The following is a 15,000-nucleotide window of genomic DNA, read 5'->3' on the forward strand; positions in this document are numbered from 1 at the left end:
TCTTCCTTGCCATGTTGGCATTGTCGGAGATGGGCGTCTCTGCATCCACTCTGCCCACAGTGCTAGGCATATTCCTTTTTGGCACCACAGAGATAAGTTTTGATGCGTGTCTTCTCCAGATGTTCTTCATTCATTCTTTCTCCATTATGGAGTCAGCTGTGTTGCTGGCCATGTCTGTGGATCGCTTTGTGGCCATCTACAGCCCACTGCGCTATACAGCTATCCTGACGCTGCCCCGCATCTGTAGTACAGGAGCTATCATTGGACTAAAAAGCATTATGCTCATGGCCCCATTACCTATTCTCTTATGGCGACTGCCCTTCTGTGGCCATAATGCCCTTGCTCATTCCTATTGTCTCCACCCGAACCTTATCCACCTACCTTGCGGGGACATTTCTATCAACAATATCTATGGACTTTTCATTGTTACTTCCACTTTTGGGCTGGATTCACTGCTCATTGTAGTTTCTTATGGACTCATACTTCACACTGTACTGGGTATTGCCAGTGGAGAGGGGCGGAAGAAGGCTCTCAACACATGTGGCTCACATGTCTGTGCTGTGATCGCTTATTATGTGCCTATGATTGGCTTGTCTATGGTGCATCGCTTCGGACAGCATCTATCTCCTCTGTTGCAAACCACGATGGCCAATGCTTACCTCTTCTTCCCACCTGTCATCAACCCCATTGTCTATAGCATAAAGACCAAGGAGATCCGTCGTGGCATTGTCCGAATGCTAGCCAAGAAGAGATCCAGAGTTTAGTCAAAGGCCAAAGTAAAAACAAGAAGTATTATTTGTTTTCTAGAATCACAGATAGTCCTGTCTTACATGTTATATAATCAAAGTTGCCTTAAAACATGGTGTCTAATAGGAGGTTCTCACAGTATAACAGTGAACTGGAGTGGAGATAAAAGTAGACATGGATTATGCGTGATCAAATGATATGCAGAACTGGTAATGTTTTAAGTGATTTGTGACATGAGATTTTTCATTACTTTATGTACCTGGAGCAGGAATGTAAGAAATATTGTTTAAGAAAACACATCACCCCTCATAAGAAAAATGTAACTTGGAGTTTTAAGGTATTCTGAAATCTATTGTCTTCTCTGCTAAGAAGAGAGGAAATGAAATGTATTCTATTCTTTTGTTATTAGTCCCTGAATTCCATAGCAGGGAAGCAGATGAGCTTTGTCAAAGGAGACTTCCCACAAAGCTTCTGATGGACATTCACCCAGTTTCACCAAAGCCCAGATTAAGAAGAGTACTTAAAGTATTGTTAACTATGAAAAATGTTGAAGTTTCTCCACCCAGATACAAAATCTTTCAAAGAAGCAAACATCTTTTTAGACATTAATAATTACTATATGGTATGGTATTCCCTTTCAGACATTTAAAATCATGGAAAGTTTTTATAGCTATATTTTCAGGGAAGGAAATTAAGATTTTTGAAGTCTAAATGTATACTAGGCTCTTTGTATTTATTAAATTAGTCATTCCCCCCAACAAACCCGAGGCAGTGGTAAAGTAATTATTATTCTGCAGATGACAAAAAATGGCGTTGGATATAGTAATTCTCTCACGTAGATCTACATATTCAAGAGCTAGCACTGGAACTGAGCAGGATCTGATTCCAGATTCTGAGCTCTTAACTCCTAGCATATGTTCACTTAGCAAGCACTAAAGCTCCCTGATCCTACTGAGAGTCTATCAAGTAGAATTTCCCGAGCACATTTAGTGGGTCCAGCACAATTCTAGGCCCTCAAAATAAAGCAGTGACAGAAGAGACAAGATCTCTTCTACTCATGGAACTTAGAAAGAAAAAAAACTCCCCACATTGTCCATCTCTGATATTTTTGTACTTCCTAGAAAAATGTTTAGATTTAATTTTAAACAGACATTTTGGCCAGGCATGGTGGCGCAGGCTTGTAATCCCTGCACTTGGGAGGCGGAGACAGGGGTATCTCGCAGGTTGGAAGCCAGCTGCACTGGTTTAAGAGACCCTGTTTCCAAATAAAAATATAAGATGGGTCTGGGAGTGTAGCCCGGAGGTAGAAGGGCTTCCAGGAACCTCAGTACCACCAAAGCTGCCTGATCCTCCTGTCTCCACCTCCCAAGCGCGCAGGAATTACAAGCATGTGCCACCATGCCCGGCCATTTTTAAATTTTTTTATTGGTGCATTGTAGTCATGCATCTATACATCTTAATGGATAAAAGATAGTGGAGACATACATGCACATATCACCCAATTAGCGCTTACCCAATTCCTGCCCCATTCCTTCCCCCTCCCTCCTTCTCATGTTTGACTTAGTGATTGACATTGATGTATTTGTTAAAATACATCGTGTGCATTAGAGAATTTCCCTCTTCCCCCCTCCCATCCTCTCATTTAGGTCGCCTTATTTGCTCATCTATGGTTTCTCTTTCCTCGTCTAGATTTCATCCTATGACCCATTTTCTCCCTAGCTTCCGTGTATTAGTGCGAGCATCTGATTTCTTATTTTTTGTGACTGACTAATCTCACTTAGCATAATGTTCTCCAGTTCCATCCATTTCCCCGTAAATGATGTAATTGTGTTTTTCTTTATGGCTGAGTAAAATTACACTGTGTACATTTCCCAGAGTTTTGTAATCCATTCATCTGTCGATGGACATCTTGGCTGGTTCCATGGTTTGAGAATGGTGAATTGTGCAGCTATGTGATTTGATTCTATCATCTTAAAGGCTTTGAGAAAATTTCAGCATCAAAAAGTAGAAAATCCTTGAAATCTATCCAGTGAAAAAAGTGTAAAATCCATTAGTGCCTGTAAATTAAATAATAAAATTTAGCATGAGGAACCATCAGTTTGGGCTTTCTGCTCTTATAATTACTATCCTAGGTCACAATCCAGACCTCTTCAAAGCATCATTTGTTTTTTATCTCTTAACATATCAAATAACTAATCATTATTTTCAAGTATATTGCTTACTTTACAGGTTATATAAAATATACACTTATTGTTCTCTTTCATTAGAAAGCATTTATTAATTCCTTACTACAAACAATAACAAAATTAATGGAATTATCATTCTATGACCATTTTCTCCCTACTGCCTTATTCCTAAAACATTTTATTATGGAATTATTCAAATATGTAGAAGAAAGAGATATAGTATAATGAACACCCTGGTATGCCTTGTTCTTCTTCAATTTCAAGAATTACAAGCATTTTCTATCATTTTAAATGTGTAGTTTAATTTCTCACTTTATTATTTTATTTTCAACTTTAAATTATGTCTTTTGATCCTTAACTATTAAAGATGAAACAATTGAAAATGTACTAATAACTTCCCAAATATATATATGTACATAAATGTACTGGAAATTAAACCCAGGAATATTCTACCTCTGAGCTACACTCCCAGCCCTATTTTACTATATTCTTTTAAATTTTGAAATAGAATGTTGCTAAGTTGCTGAGACTGGACTTGAACCTGCAATTTTCCTGTCTCAGCCTCTCGAGTACTGAGATTATAGGCATGCACTAACATGGCTAGCTCATTTTTTTAATCTATCAAGGATACTTGTACTTAATTTTAGGAAAGAGTAGTATATAAAACACTTTAAACAATTTTTAACATTTCAAATTTAAACTTGAATAAAAAAGATTTTTTTCAGAAAACCAAAAACGAATTTCCAAGTTTTTGACAATAAAAATTTCTCTTAAGAAATGTATACAACCCTTCCCTGGAAGTCATAGACCTTGAATTGACCTACTCATGCCCCTTAGGATAACTCACCTTTGTTACAGATTTTCTCTGAACTAATTTTCAAAAGAATAGCTTTTCATCCAAAACCAAATCACGATTCCTCTAGGTTTTGGAATGGGACTATAGGAAGGTTTTCTACTTCCTGCTGTACAGTGCAGGTGCCTCTCCTGAACAAATGATTGGCTTCCTGGTGCCCTCCCCAGGGCCATGGGATCTCAGAGTGCAGTCCTCATATTCCTATAAGATTTATCCAGAGGTCTCCCCGCTGCGTCCTGTATACCAAGCCTGGGACCTTCAGGAAGATATAATCACACCCAACCACGGAGCAGAGAATAGAAGCCAAAGAGCCTTGAAGGAAGACAGAGAAGACGCAGGTGAGGCTGGACTATTCCAGGGGTGGTCAGAGAAGGGGGACACCTAATGAGTGAAAAGAGGGGATACTCCACAGAGACAAAGGACAGAGTTAAGCAGACCCATTTCAGAGACATACTTAGAGGAGATGTGACTGGAGTGAGGAGATGAGGCAGGTAGATCCTTGCAAGTGGATCACGGTCCTCCCACCTAGTACAGAGTAGCCCAGGTGCCTTTGTTCTCTGTTACACCAAACCTGTGGCCACCAAAGACAAAAAGTATTCTCTGTGTCCTGCTAAGTGTCATCAAAATCTTTCCCTAAAATTGGTCTCTACTTGTTCCCCTGTTGTTCTGTTTTTCTTTGTCTTTCTTCTGCCCTGTGAATAGTTCACTGAATGTCTTAGTAAGAAGTGGGCTTAATGGACATGTGAAAATATGTGAATGAGGAATAAACAGAAGTCAGTGAGAGCTAGTAGTGCTTGCAAATTACACTGCTCCCTAGTAAGGGCTCTGGAGGGTAGAGCAATATGGAGATAAGGAAATAATTTTCCCAATATTTTTGAGTGACTGAGGGAAATATAATCACAGGAACAACCATAGTTCCTGAACCTAGACTTTAGTATACAAGGACAACTCATGGAAACAAAGAAGCATGAAGATTTAAGTAAGCTACCCCAGCACTAATGCAGAGTCCTTACCACCTACTCCTGGTGGAGGTTCCCTTAGAACTTGACCTATCTGGGGAAGTACTTGAGAGAGAAGAAATAACTGCCTTGTAGAAGAGTAAGTTTTGGTCAATATTATGCCCTTATTTTTCCTTCTTCACCTTTCTTCTTTCTTCTTTTTCCCATCTGTTGTTCTTTCTTTGTATCTTTTGTTTTCTTACCATTTATTTATTAGCTTTAAATCTATCCTAAGCTCAAAATGATCAATTTTAACCCTTGAAATACTCTTGGGAATGACGCCTGCCACACCTTCTTTCTCATCTCATCCCCCTCCACTTGCATGTGTGAATATTCTTACATGTACACACACTTGTGAACACACACTCATACATTTCTCATCTGCTTCTCTTATGTGTGGGGGCTGCTGAGGATTGGACCCTGGGACATTCTACTTCTCAGCTACACCCCTGGTCCTTTTTTCACTTTTTATTTTGAAACAGGTTTTCTCTAAGTTGCTGAGGGTCTCATGAAGTTGCTGAATCCGGCCTCAGACCTGCAACCATACTGCCTCAGCCTTCCAAGTATTGGGATTGCAGGCATGTGCCACCATGCCCAGCTTCACCTTCTTCTCTTTAGAAAGTTTATTGTTCCCTAATTCTATCCAGTCTTTTGTTTGCCCATACTCCCTCCCCCCTCCCCCCCCCAATAAAACCCAGGTCTGATGTCTCTTCCTAACTTACAGCCTTGTACCTACCCTCCCTCGGAGGCCTCAGTTCTCACCACCTTTCTGCCTCAGTTCCTACCGCCCCTGCAGCTAGGCCCACCTCAGAAGATTACCTATATATATCACAAAATACATATTTCTCCCATACTACTCCCTTCTTCATCCTTTATAAATTCTACTCCAAGTATAAAAAATTTGGTAGATGACTGATTACACCAGAACTTCCTGCTTTTCAAAGAAAACAAATGTTACTTTCCATGAGTGCTGCATGTCCCTCATTAACTTAAAGGATGAGCAGCAATTATGAAAATCATTAGCAGAGATAACATTAGGTAAAGTTCCAGGACAGTGCAGGGGACACAGTGAGCTCCCTGCAGACACTATGGCTACTGCTATCACTGTTGTTCTGTCCTACTCTGTCCCTCACAGTGACCAGCAGACCACACGGGCTGCTCTGTTGTGACCAATTATAGTGCTATGAGCATTTTACTTGTGAGGACATGTTGAAGGGATCTGAAGCACATTTTAACTGAGCACGCTGAAGGTCTACAATGTGATATTACAAGATATATGTGTATGGTAGAATGCTCCTTGTAGTGGCCTAAGTGAGCACACACATCCTCTCACACATTTACCTCTTCTTTCATTTATTGTTTGTGAAGCTGAAAATACTGAGGCTCCGAGAAAAGTATTTGGAAACCACACGGGAGCCACACATGATGTCTGGCTCTCAAGAGTCCTCTCAGATTGGCAGTTTACTCCTTTTAAATATTCATTTTAAGATCTTACATTTTTAGCTCATAATCATCATTCTTTCAAAAGTAAATTTCACATTAATATTTACACCAACCAAACTGAAGGAAACTGGGTTACAAAAAAAGGAAATAGTATATATGCAAAAAAAAAATGGCTGGATGTGGTAGCATACACCTATAATTCCTGTACTTGAGGAGCTGAGACAGGAAGAACACAAGTTCAAGGCCAGCCTCAGCAGCTTAGTGATACCCTGCTTCAAACTTTAAAAAATGTTTAAGCTGGATATGGTGGCACACACCTGTAGTCCCAGTACTTGAGAGGCTGAAGCAGAATACTCACAGGTTTGAGGCCAGCCTTAGCAATTTAATGAGACGCTAAAGTAAAAAGGGCTGGGGGTACAACTCAGAGGTAGAATGCCCATGAGTTCAATCCCCAACACCAAAAAGTAAAACAAAAATAAAAAGGGCTAGGGGTGTAGCTTGGAGGTAGAATGTCCTTGGGTTTAATCTCTAGTACAATAAAAAATGTGCCAACCATCTAGGAAAAAAAGATATATGCTTCTCTTATGTGTGGGGGCTGCTGAGGGTTGGACCCAGGGACATTCTACTTCTCAGCTACACCCCTGATCCTTTTTTCACTTTTTATTTTGAAACAGGTTTTCTCTCAGTTGCTGATGATCTAATGAAGTTGCTGAATCTGGCCTCAGACCTACACTATGGCTGAAACCCACATAGTGTGGTCTGGGCCATATGGCCACTATGGCCTCAGACCCACACTATTGCTGAGAGAGCCTGGCATAGAGTGGGCATATAGTCAGAGGCTAAGTGTCTGCAGCCTCTTATGGCTGTCAGTTTGCAGTGGTCATAGTGGTCATTTTTAGCTCCAGGTACAGATTCTGTCCGCTGCACAGCGCTTGGATTGGGCAGCACCATAATTTGTCTCTGAGATTTTCTTTCTTTATGCTTCTACATTACATCTGATTAGTATTTTTTAGAATGTTCTACAACTTTTATTTTAGAGCACTTTAAACATTAATAATGATACAAGTAGTCATTATGTTCTTTCTTCATTTAAAGAATAAATATTTTCACACTTGGGATGCTGAGACTGGAGTATCGCAGGTTTACAGCCAGCCTCAGCTAGTTAATGAGGCCCTCTGCAACTTAGTAAGACCCTGATTCAAAATATGGAATAAAGAAAATAGGGCTGAGTGTGTAGTTCAGAAGCAGAATGCCTCTGGGTTTCATTCCCAGTATTGGAAAAAAAAAAAAAGTTTTCATTCATCTTCTAGGGGGCAGTATAATCTCCTTTGAGAATACAGTTTACAAAAATCTTTCCAGTTTTCTACCATTAATTCATCACTCTGATCACTTTAATTTGGCTTTTTTTTCCCCATTACTCTACTTAAACATCTTTCAAAAAGGTGACTGGTAACATTCGTGTCCCTAAATCAAATAGAAGTGTTTCAGTACTCATTTTACTGGATATCTGGATAGCACTAAACTCTGATGACTAACCCCTTTAATTATTTGGTCTCTGATTTTTTCTTTGTTTCCCTCTTTTTTATTTGAATATTCCTTTAAAATCCCCTTTGCTTTTTCTTCCACATATAACAAACTGCTAATTTTTACATTTTGTTACAAGTCTATTTTAGGTCTCCTTCCTTTCCACCCTCAATTCTTGCCTAAATTATCCTAAGAACTCCAAGATTCTCAATTACCAGCAATATGCCAGAGAATCCGGTAATCTCCTCTGCCCTCTTGGGCCTTCTGTGCATGTGCTTGTGATTTATTTCTCTTGAGTAATTCCTAAGATAGTCAACCTCAACATGCACATACAAAACCTGTGCCCTTCCCTCAGAGTGTCTTCCTGCTCTAATGCTTCATGTAAAAATAATTTTCACTTTAATTCACAGTAGTCCAAGCAAGAAACCTGGAAGACTTTGTATTTACTTCTCTTAATATTATTTCCACTTTAAGTAAATAATGAAATAGCAAAACTTTTTTTCGGTAAAGTCAAGTAGAATGTGGATTGCATTAGTAAACCTAATTATTAGAAAGTTATCTAAAATACTAATGAGATCAGTCTATGCATATTTATAGTTATATACGTATATATACAAGAGTAACTAGGATGCACATTACCATAGGTCTGTAGGAAGTATAAAGCTAAGTGATAGTGCAGACTAGGGGGTAGGAAAGTTGAAAAATGAGCTTATGAGAACTGGAATCTTATGAAAGAGGAACCCAAATTTGTAAGGACACTGGCTAGTATGTTGCGTGATGTTAGAAAATGCAATGACAAATACAGGCTTGTGTCATGATTGAATAGATGACAATTCTATGAGAGAAGTATACTGACAAGATGCTTAATGTAAAACACACAGATGATGGGTTTTGCATTGATTCAGTATGTCTGAAGTGACTAACATCACCCAAGGGCCTTTCTACTTCATCCTCACGGGCATTCCTGGATTTGAAGCTTCCCACATCTGGATCTCCATCCCCTTCTTCTGTCTTTACACCATCTCCATCATGGGCAACACCACCATCCTCGCAGTCATCCGCACACAGCCATCTCTCCACCAGCCCATGTACCTGTTTCTCTCCATGCTGGCCCTGACTGACCTGGGCCTCACCCTCACCACCCTGCCCACGGTCATGCAGCTCCTCTGGTTCAACATTCGCAAAATCAGCTTTGGGGCCTGCTTTGCCCAGTTCTTCTTCCTCCACGGATTCTCCTTCATGGAATCCTCTGTCCTGCTGGCCATGGCTTTTGACCGCTATGTGGCCATCTGCCGCCCCCTCCACTATGCCTCCACCCTCTCCAGTGAGGTCATTGGTAGAATTGGATTAGCCATCGTTGGCCGCTGTGTCCTGGCTGTTCTTCCTCCTCTTTTCCTGCTCAAGCGCCTGCCTTTCTGTCGCTCCCACCTTCTGTCTCACTCCTACTGCCTCCACCAGGATATGATTCGGCTGGTGTGTGCTGACATCCGGGTCAACAGCTGGTACGGATTTGCTCTGGTCCTGCTTGTTATTGTAATGGATCCTGTGCTCATTGTTCTCTCCTATACCCTCATCCTGAAAAACATCTTGAATAAAGCCACCTGGTCTGAGCAACTGAGAGCCTTCAATAACTGTCTGTCCCACATTCTGGCTGTTCTGGTCCTCTATGTCCCCATGATCGGTGTATCTATGACTCACCGCTTTGCCACGCTTGCCTCCCCACTGGTTCATGTCATCATGGCCAATATCTACCTGCTGGCACCTCCTGTGATGAACCCTATCATTTACAGCGCAAAGACCAAGCAGATCCGCCAGGGAATTACTCACTTTCTATTTCAGAGAAAAGTACACTATTGAACTTTAGAGTTACTGGACTAATTTTATTCAAGTAACAAAGAATCAAGAGCAAATACCACAATCATTAAATCCGTACATAGCATAGATAGGGAAAAGAACAGGTGCTTTATAAGGAGCTTCCAATCTAAATTAAGAGACATTACTATTAGTTGACTAGAAATTATAGGAGTACTCAGTTTTGCTCTTCACTAACCATTTGATTCGGGAAAAAGAAAAACATTTTAAATATAGAATTAAAAATATGAGCCGGGCATACTGGCACACATTTTTAATCCCAGTACTTGAGAGGCTGAGACAGGAGGATTGCAGATTCATGGCCATCCTCAGCTACTTAGGGAGGTCCTCTACAACTTAGTGAGACCCTGTTTCAAAATAAAGAATAAAAAATATGACTGAAGATGTAGCTTAGAGATAGAATGCTCCTGGGTTCAATTCTCAGCACCACACAAAAAATGAGCACTTAGTTTTTTTTTTTTTTTTCAGTTTTAAGCATGTGATAAATTATAAAAATCTGCTTTATAAATTAAAAAATCAAATAAATATGTAAAAATTATTATTGAAGCTATAATATGTTCATACTTTGTTAGCAATTTCTAAAGCAAATATCAGCACTTAAATACTGACTCATATAATTGCAGTCTGAAATAATGAAAGAGAACATTTATAAAATATACCAATCTGAATAAATAAAAACATTATGAATATTGGTGCCACATAGAAAAAAAAAAGAATACTAAATATCAACAACTAAAGTGGAAATCATCAGGGAATTCCTAAACTGTTAAACTAATTTTCAGTGCAGAATTTGTTAAACTCAGTGGTGCAACCAAGGACTCAGAGATGGAGCCTCCTGCTTTCAGAGGATGGCAGATGCAGAGGAAATCAACGTAAAGAAGCGCTTCTAGAAGACTGCATCAGAATATGCATGCTCCTATCACTCCAGACTTTATGTGATCACAATGTATCAATAAACATGCATTAAATTTAACAATGGCAATGTGACCTGTGAATGTAAGGAAACAACAGAAGTGGTTTAATTGGACTTGCCTTCTAAGCTGCCTCAAAACTGTGCCCTTGTTATGGTGGGTACCTTTGATTTGTCATTATGATTATTTAATCTGAAAAGTCTAACATTCTGCAGGCCATTTTTAATCCATAAAAATTTGTATAATTATAGATATACATTTTTTTATGGTACTGGGGATGGAACCCTTCTACCTCCGGGCTACACTCTCAGACCTATGTTATATTTTTATTTGGAAACAGAGATTATACCTGTTTTTATTGTATGTTCTGTTATGACATTTTAAAATCACTTTCTACAATCTCAATTCTATCACAGAAAGGAGAGAAAGAGAGAGAGAAAAGAAAGAGAATAAAGAAAGCCATTTTTTAACCTTCCATCATGCATTACTTCAACATGGAAACATTTCTGGGATACCAAAAAATAAAAAAAAGGGGGACTACTGGAAAAATTAGCACTGATTTTGATGAAGTAAATGACACAAATAACTCTTATGTAAGACAAATGGTGTTGATTTTATTGCTTTCAAAAATGCAGAGGAGCAAAGCGTCATGGTGCATGCCTGTAATCACACAACTTGGGAAGCTGAGATACAAAGATTACAGGTTCAAGGCCAGCTTTAGTAACTTAGTGGGACCTTCAGCAATTTAGTGAGATCCTATTTCAAAATAAAAAGGGCTGGAGGTATAACTTACAGGAGGATTGTCCATGGGTTCAATCCCCAAAAACAAATAGTAAATTAAAAAGTAGAAATACAAAAAGATGCCGGGCTTGGTGGTGCACGCTTGTAATCCCCGAGCTTGAGAGGCGGAGACAGGAGGATCGTGAAGGTTCGAAGCCAGCTGTGCTGGCTTAAGAGACCCTGTTTCAAAATTTAAAAAAAATATAAAAATAGGTCTGGGAGTATGGCCGGAAGGTAGAAGGGCTTCCAGGAACTCCAGAACCACAAAAAAAAAAAAAAAAAAAAAAAAAAAAAAAAAATAGCTGGGCGTGGTGGCGCATGATTGTAATCCCAGCATTCAGGAGGCTGAGACAGGAGAATCATGGTTCGCAGACAGTCTCAGTTACTTAGCGAAGCCCTTCACAACTCAGTGAGTCTCTGTTTCAAAATAAAAAATAAATAGAACTGGAGGTCTAGCTTGGATGTAGAATGCCCCCTGGGTTCTATCCCCAGTACAGCAAAAAAAAAAAAAAAAAAAGAAAAGAAATACAAAAAGATAAAACCATTACTTATTAAGTGATTAAATTTTTATTTAATAGATATTTAATAGATAATAGATATTCCTATGGATTTTGTAATCTAATTACAAAAGTATTTAATAAAAATAGTTCTGAGCTGGGCGTGGTGGCACATGCTTGTGATCCCAGCATTTGGGAGGCAGAGGCAGGAGGATAACAGGTTTGTGGCCAGCCTCGGCTACCTAGTGAGGTCCTCCACAATTTAGTAAGACCCTTTTAAAAAAATAAAGAATAAACAATAAGGCTAGGGGTATAGCACAGAGATAGAATGCCCCTAGGTTCAATCCCCAATACTGAAAAAAATAAAAAAATGGCTCTGGGCCATGATAAAACATAGCCATTTTATTTGTTATCAAACTTTTCAGTAATAACATTTTCAGATTCAGAAGAAAGCCCATGAGTCTTATTAAAAGAAGAATTGTTTCTTTTTTCTGTAGTACCAGAGGGTTCAAACTTGGGGCCATGCTAGACAACAGACTAGGCAAACACTTTACCACTGAGCTACACTCCAGCTCAAGAGATGGATTTACAATTGAATGTTACTTTTAATTCATATAAAAATTTACTATGCTTATATTGTTTTAAATAATAATGTGCCATATATTTGAAAAATTATAATATAGAATATATTTTATAACAAATCCTTGTGCCATTGGTTTTTAAATATCTAATTTAAATGTATATATGTTTAATTGTAAAGAATTATGACAGCATAAACTTTATTATAGTAATTTCGAATATGAAAATAAACTACATGATCACAACTCTTTGGTAGAGATACAATAAAAATTTGACTGAGAAGAAAATAGGTACTTATGTAAATAAAACCTGTTAAAGAACATGTTGATTATTATTAAACTTGTGATGTCAGGTATCAAAATGTACGATCAGATTTCTTTGGATATTTAAAGATGTTATATAGCAATGTTCATTAAACTGACCATATTTATAACATAGCCCAAAATATATGCCCAACAGCTTTATAGACATAGGATACAATTTTAGATACCAATTCGAAAATACTTGAGAAGGAGTACAGATATTTTTGTTATTTATTTTAGAGAATACATAAACAAAAAAACTTCATGGCTACTCTTCCAAAGACACTAAGTATTTCAAACATGACACTGTAAAGATGACCTGGTGAGCTGAAGGAGACGGCAGAAGAGCACGCTGTGAGGAAAACATTCTCATTGTAGTTGGAGGTCCTGAAAGCCTGATATGTTACCAATCAGCCAGCAGAGGTCCGTCCATCTACTCATTCAGGAATGAGAGGATGGTCTTTTTTATTTAGCCATGGTTTCCAGAAACCATAGCCAGAAAGGAACAGGACTGAGTACACCCATACTTCTGGGGGGAGGGGTGGTCAGGGAACAGAATAGAACAGAACCACTTCATGGCATGTGGAGGACTCTGCAGGAGGGAAGGGAGAAAAGAGGAAGGGCAGATATCCAGCACAGTGGTATCAAATCTAGTTGGCAACAAGTCCTTATCTCAAAATAGCATCCAAGATTCTCCTACAGCAGAATGTGTTACCTGGCTGGTATTCCTAGGATATGTAGCTTGGGCATTGTGAGGTTATCCTTGTTTTACTTTATGCTTCAGTTGAGATCATTGAGTCAGTTGTACATCCTCAGAGTAGTATGGGAGTAGTGGGGAGACCACTGGAAGGTGGGCTGAGGGGAGGAGAATCTAGCTCTTTACAAAGCTGGAGGTTGCTTCAGTGGTAGATTTATTATATAATTTATCATCTAAAAATATTATTCTTGATAGTGTAAAGGGTACTATTACTAATGATGCTGGGGAAAACAAGTGTAAGCCATGGATATCTAGGGCAAAACAGAAAGTATATTCACTTTACCTGAAGGTATATTGCCAGGATGATCTTTCATCATGAGGGTGGGGTTCTCTTAATTCCTAGCTACACCCAAAATTAAAATTTGCTTTATTTCAATTCAAATAGCATAAAACTTTAAATCTTTCGTGTTAACTTTCTATTTGTTAGACTTTAGCTAGGAATGAAGGGAAGAACTTAGAAATAACACTGTGGTTTATATGCCAATTTATCACAATGCTTCAAAATCCTCCTTGCTATTCTTCCTCAAAGTGCCTAGTTTCAAGCTTTGCCCATAGCAAAAAAAAAAATCATAATCAGAGTTTATCAGCTGAAAGATTGATTCAGATCAATTCCTTTTTGCAGGAGAGCAAGGTTATAATCCCCTGTCGAATCGGCTGAGTCTTAATGCTATAGATGATGGGGTTCAGCACCGGTGGCACAAAGAGGTAGATGCTAGACATGAGTGTGTGGACCATGGGAGAAGCATGCTTGGCAGCACGATGCATCACAGACACTCCAATCATGGGCACATAGTATACAAGCACTGCACAGATGTGTGACACACATGTGTTGAGGGCTTTCTTTCGCCCCTCCCCAGAAGCAATGCCCAGCACTGTATAAAGAATCAGCACATATGAGACCACAATGAGTAGGGAGTCCATCCCAAAAGTGGCTAGGACGATGGCCAAGCCCAGGATGCTGTTAAGTTTGGTGTCGGCACAAGGCAGCTGGATCAGGTCTGAGTGGAGGCAGTAGGAATGGGAGAGGATGTTAATGTGACAATAAGGTAGTTGCCTCAAAAGGATTGGAAGTGGGGCCATGAGTGCCACACTCTTCAGAGTGATGCCCAGACCCATGGAGATGATACGCGGCAGGGTCAGGATGACTGTATAGCGCAGCGGGTTGTAGATGGCTACAAAGCGGTCATAACTCATGGCCAATAGGACCCCTGACTCCATGCAGGAGAAGGTATGGATGAAAAACATCTGGGCCAGGCAGCCATCGAAGTCAATCCTACGAGCATCAAACCAAAGAATGCCCATGACAGTGGGCAATGTAGACACAGACACACCCACCTCAGTGATGGCCAACATGGAGAGAAATAGGTACATGGGTTCATGCAGGGCAGAGTCCACCTGCACTGCTGCCATGATTAGGCTGTTCCCCACAATGGCCACAATGTACATGGCAAAGAAGGGGATGGAGAGCCAGCCATGTTGGGCCTCCAGTCCTGGGATGCCAGTCAGAAAGACAGATTGGAGGTCAAGACTTCCATTGTTCTCAGCTCCCAT

The 15,000-nt window shown here is 39.5% G+C and overlaps 1 protein-coding gene across 1 annotated transcript; it reads right to left on the reverse strand.

The window, feature by feature from the left end:
- Window positions 1–14,049: 14,049 nt before the first annotated feature.
- On the reverse strand, window positions 14,050–15,000 carry LOC308267523 (olfactory receptor 51I2-like; the record flags this gene model as incomplete). Its single annotated transcript, XM_080702304.1, has 1 exon — window positions 14,050–15,000. One exon carries the CDS (start codon window positions 14,998–15,000, stop codon window positions 14,050–14,052), a length of 951 nt encoding a protein of 316 aa, XP_080558430.1.

Source organism: Muscardinus avellanarius, assembly GCF_963383645.1.
Source record: "Muscardinus avellanarius genome assembly, chromosome: 1".
NCBI classification, from domain to species: domain Eukaryota; kingdom Metazoa; phylum Chordata; class Mammalia; order Rodentia; family Gliridae; genus Muscardinus; species Muscardinus avellanarius.